The sequence below is a fragment of the Myotis brandtii genome, unplaced genomic scaffold, assembly GCF_000412655.1.
Source record: "Myotis brandtii unplaced genomic scaffold, ASM41265v1 scaffold1236, whole genome shotgun sequence".
NCBI classification, from domain to species: domain Eukaryota; kingdom Metazoa; phylum Chordata; class Mammalia; order Chiroptera; family Vespertilionidae; genus Myotis; species Myotis brandtii.
The window spans coordinates 81,099-84,826 of NW_005354316.1; the positions used below are offsets into that span (position 1 = coordinate 81,099).

At 67.0% G+C, this 3,728-nt stretch overlaps 1 protein-coding gene across 1 annotated transcript in view; it reads left to right on the forward strand.

Moving 5' to 3' along the window:
• SHANK2 (SH3 and multiple ankyrin repeat domains 2) overlaps positions 1 to 3,728 on the forward strand; it is a 22,457-nt gene that overhangs the window by 9,081 nt on the left and 9,648 nt on the right. Inside the window, exon 2 of the mRNA XM_014533994.1 lies at positions 93 to 263. Within this exon, the coding sequence (XP_014389480.1) occupies positions 93 to 263 (171 nt within the window). The remainder of the gene's footprint in view (positions 1 to 92; positions 264 to 3,728) is intronic.

Below are 3,728 nucleotides of genomic sequence, written 5' to 3' on the forward strand. Positions count from 1 at the left end.
CTCTGAGTGCTCACACAGGGCCCTGCGACGCCACAGCGACGAATGCCGGCCTGACAGCGGCGTCTGTCCGTAACATTTCCGTCCCCTCCCAGGCGCCGGGCACCATGCCGCGCAGCCCCACGTCCAGCGAGGACGAGATGGCCCAGAGCGTGTCCGACTACTCCCTGGGCTCGGGGTCGGACAGCTCCAAGGAGGAGACCATCTACGACACCATCCGGGCCACGGCGGGGAAGCCGGGCGGCACCTGCCCATCCCCACTGCGTGTGCCCATCCCCACTGCGCGTGCCCATCCCCACTGCGCACACCCATCCCCACTGCACCTGCCCATCCCCACTGCGTGTGCCCATCCCCACTGCGCGTGCCCATCCCCACTGCGCACACCCATCCCCACTGCACCTGCCCATCCCCACTGCGTGTGCCCATCCCCACTGCGCGTGCCCATCCCCACTGCGCACACCCATCCCCACTGCACCTGCCCATCCCCACTGCGTGTGCCCATCCCCACTGCGCGTGCCCATCCCCACTGCGCACACCCATCCCCACTGCACCTGCCCATCCCCACTGCGTGTGCCCATCCCCACTGCGCGTGCCCATCCCCACTGCGCACACCCATCCCCACTGCACCTGCCCATCCCCACTGCGTGTGCCCATCCCCACTGCGCGTGCCCATCCCCACTGCGCACACCCATCCCCACTGCACCTGCCCATCCCCACTGCGTGTGCCCATCCCCACTGCGCGTGCCCATCCCCACTGCGCACACCCATCCCCACTGCACCTGCCCATCCCCACTGCGTGTGCCCATCCCCACTGCGCGTGCCCATCCCCACTGCGCACACCCATCCCCACTGCACCTGCCCATCCCCACTGCGTGTGCCCATCCCCACTGCGCGTGCCCATCCCCACTGCGCACACCCATCCCCACTGCACCTGCCCATCCCCACTGCGTGTGCCCATCCCCACTGCGCGTGCCCATCCCCACTGCGCACACCCATCCCCACTGCACCTGCCCATCCCCACTGCGTGTGCCCATCCCCACTGCGCGTGCCCATCCCCACTGCGCACACCCATCCCCACTGCACCTGCCCATCCCCACTGCGTGTGCCCATCCCCACTGCGCGTGCCCATCCCCACTGCGCACACCCATCCCCACTGCACCTGCCCATCCCCACTGCGTGTGCCCATCCCCACTGCGCGTGCCCATCCCCACTGCGCACACCCATCCCCACTGCACCTGCCCATCCCCACTGCGTGTGCCCATCCCCACTGCGCGTGCCCATCCCCACTGCGCACACCCATCCCCACTGCACCTGCCCATCCCCACTGCGTGTGCCCATCCCCACTGCGCGTGCCCATCCCCACTGCGCACACCCATCCCCACTGCACCTGCCCATCCCCACTGCGTGTGCCCATCCCCACTGCGCGTGCCCATCCCCACTGCGCACACCCATCCCCACTGCACCTGCCCATCCCCACTGCGTGTGCCCATCCCCACTGCGCGTGCCCATCCCCACTGCGCACACCCATCCCCACTGCACCTGCCCATCCCCACTGCGCGTGCCCATCCCCACTGCGCACACCCATCCCCACTGCACCTGCCCATCCCCACTGCGCGTGCCCATCCCCACTGCGCACACCCATCCCCACTGCACCTGCCCATCCCCACTGCGCGTGCCCATCCCCACTGTGCACACCCATCCCCACTGCACCTGCCCATCCCCACTGCGCGTGCCCATCCCCACTGTGCACACCCATCCCCACTGCGCATGCCCACGAGTTAAGGAGGTGCAGGGGCCTGGCCCACCTCCTGGCAGGTGCCTGGGAAGCGAGTTGCTTTAGTCACTGTTGCTTTAGTCAGTGTTCCCGTCTGTTAGGTAAATGCGCTCGAGTTTGCGCTTTCACTCAGGAGGGAGCACGCAGCTGCTGCTCTGACCTCAGGGTTCATCCAGCCCCTGCCCCCCGCCCCCGAAATCTCTCCCCAAAGCAGCCACAGGCCCCTGCCTCTCGGGCCCGCAACCTGTCAGCTGACGGGCGCTCCCTAATCCATCACTTGCTTCCGAATGGATGTCCATGGGCTTGTCGTTGATCGAGACGGAGCCCCTGCAGCAAGGCCTCCTTCGGTCTCTAAGCCCTGCTTGGCCGTCTCCTCGCAGACACGGTGGCCACTTGCTTTTGCGTCCGAGGTCCCAGGTTCTGACTGCTGGGGGCCGGCACCTGTCTTGGCGCTGCTTTCTGAGCCATTTCCTCAGGCGGCGGCCGAGGACCAAGCCCCCTGTCAGCCTCTTGGTCTGCAAAGACGCGGAGGGGCCTCCACTGTGGGAGAGGGTTCTGGAAGGCCTGGGCGGGGGAGGTTCCGACCTTGAGGGGAGTGGTTGTGACCTTGACGGGAGAGGTCGTGACCTTGACAAGCTCCCGTTGGCACGTTGCTGGGCAGGTGTCTGATTCAGCCCCCCGGCCCCTGGGGGGTAGCACTGTGTCTCCTTCCAGGAGTCCTGAGTCTGCGGCAGCCCCTCCTGTAGTCCCAGGCCTGTCCTTGGTCCCGGGGGTATCTGTGCAGAGGGGACGCCGCGGGTGGGGGTGACTCCTGCCTTGTTCCCTGTGGCATCTCTCCTGTCCCAGGCCTCGCTCCTGCCCCAGGCCTCGCTCCTGCCCCGGGCTCCCTCCTGCCCAGGCCTCGCTCCTTGCGCACACCCATCCCCACTGCACCTGCCCATCCCCACTGCACACACCCATCCCCACTGCACGTGCCTATCCCCACTGCGCGTGCCCATCCCCTCTGCACGTGCCTATCCCCACTGCACGCGCCCATCCCCTCTGCACGTGCCTATCCCCACTGCGCGTGCCCATGAGTTAAGGAGGTGCAGGGGCCCGGCCCACCTCCTGGCAGGTGCCTGGGAAGCGAGTTGCCCCCACTGTTGCTTTAGTCAGTGTTCCCGTCTGTTAGGTAAATGCGCTCGAGTTTGCGCTTTCATTCAGGAGGGAGCACGCAGCTGCTGCCCTGACCTCAGGGGTCATCCAGCCCCTGCCCCCCCCCAATATCTCCCCAAAGCAGCTGCACGCCCCTGCCTCTCGGGCCCACAACCTGTCATCTGATGGACGCTCCCTAATCCATTACTTGCTTCCGAATGGATGTCCATGGGCTTGTCGTTGATCGAGACGGAGCCCCTGCAGCAAGGCCTCCTTCGGTCTCTAAGCCCTGCTTGGCCGTCTCCTCGCAGACACGGTGGCCACTTGCTTTTGCGTCCGAGGTCCCAGGTTCTGACTGCTGGGGGCCGGCACCTGTCTTGGCGCTGCTTTCTGAGCCATTTCCTCAGGCGGCGGCCGAGGACCAAGCCCCCTGTCAGCCTCTTGGTCTGCAAAGACGCGGAGGGGCCTCCACTGTGGGAGAGGGTTCTGGAAGGCCTGGGCGGGGGAGGTTTTGACCTTGATGGGCGCGGTTGTGACCTTGATGGGAGAGGTCGTGACCTTGACAAGCTCCCGTTGGCACGTTGCTGGGCAGGTGTCTGATTCAGCCCCCCGGCCCCTGGGGGGTAGCACTGTGTCTCCTTCCAGGAGTCCTGAGTCTGCGGCAGCCCCTCCTGTAGTCCCAGGCCTGTCCTTGGTCCCGGGGGTATCTGTGCAGAGGGGACGCCGCGGGTGGGGGTGACTCCTGCCTTGTTCCCTGTGGCATCTCTCCTGCCCCAGCCTCGCTCCTGCCCCGGCCTCGCTCCTGCCCCGGGCTCCCTCCTGC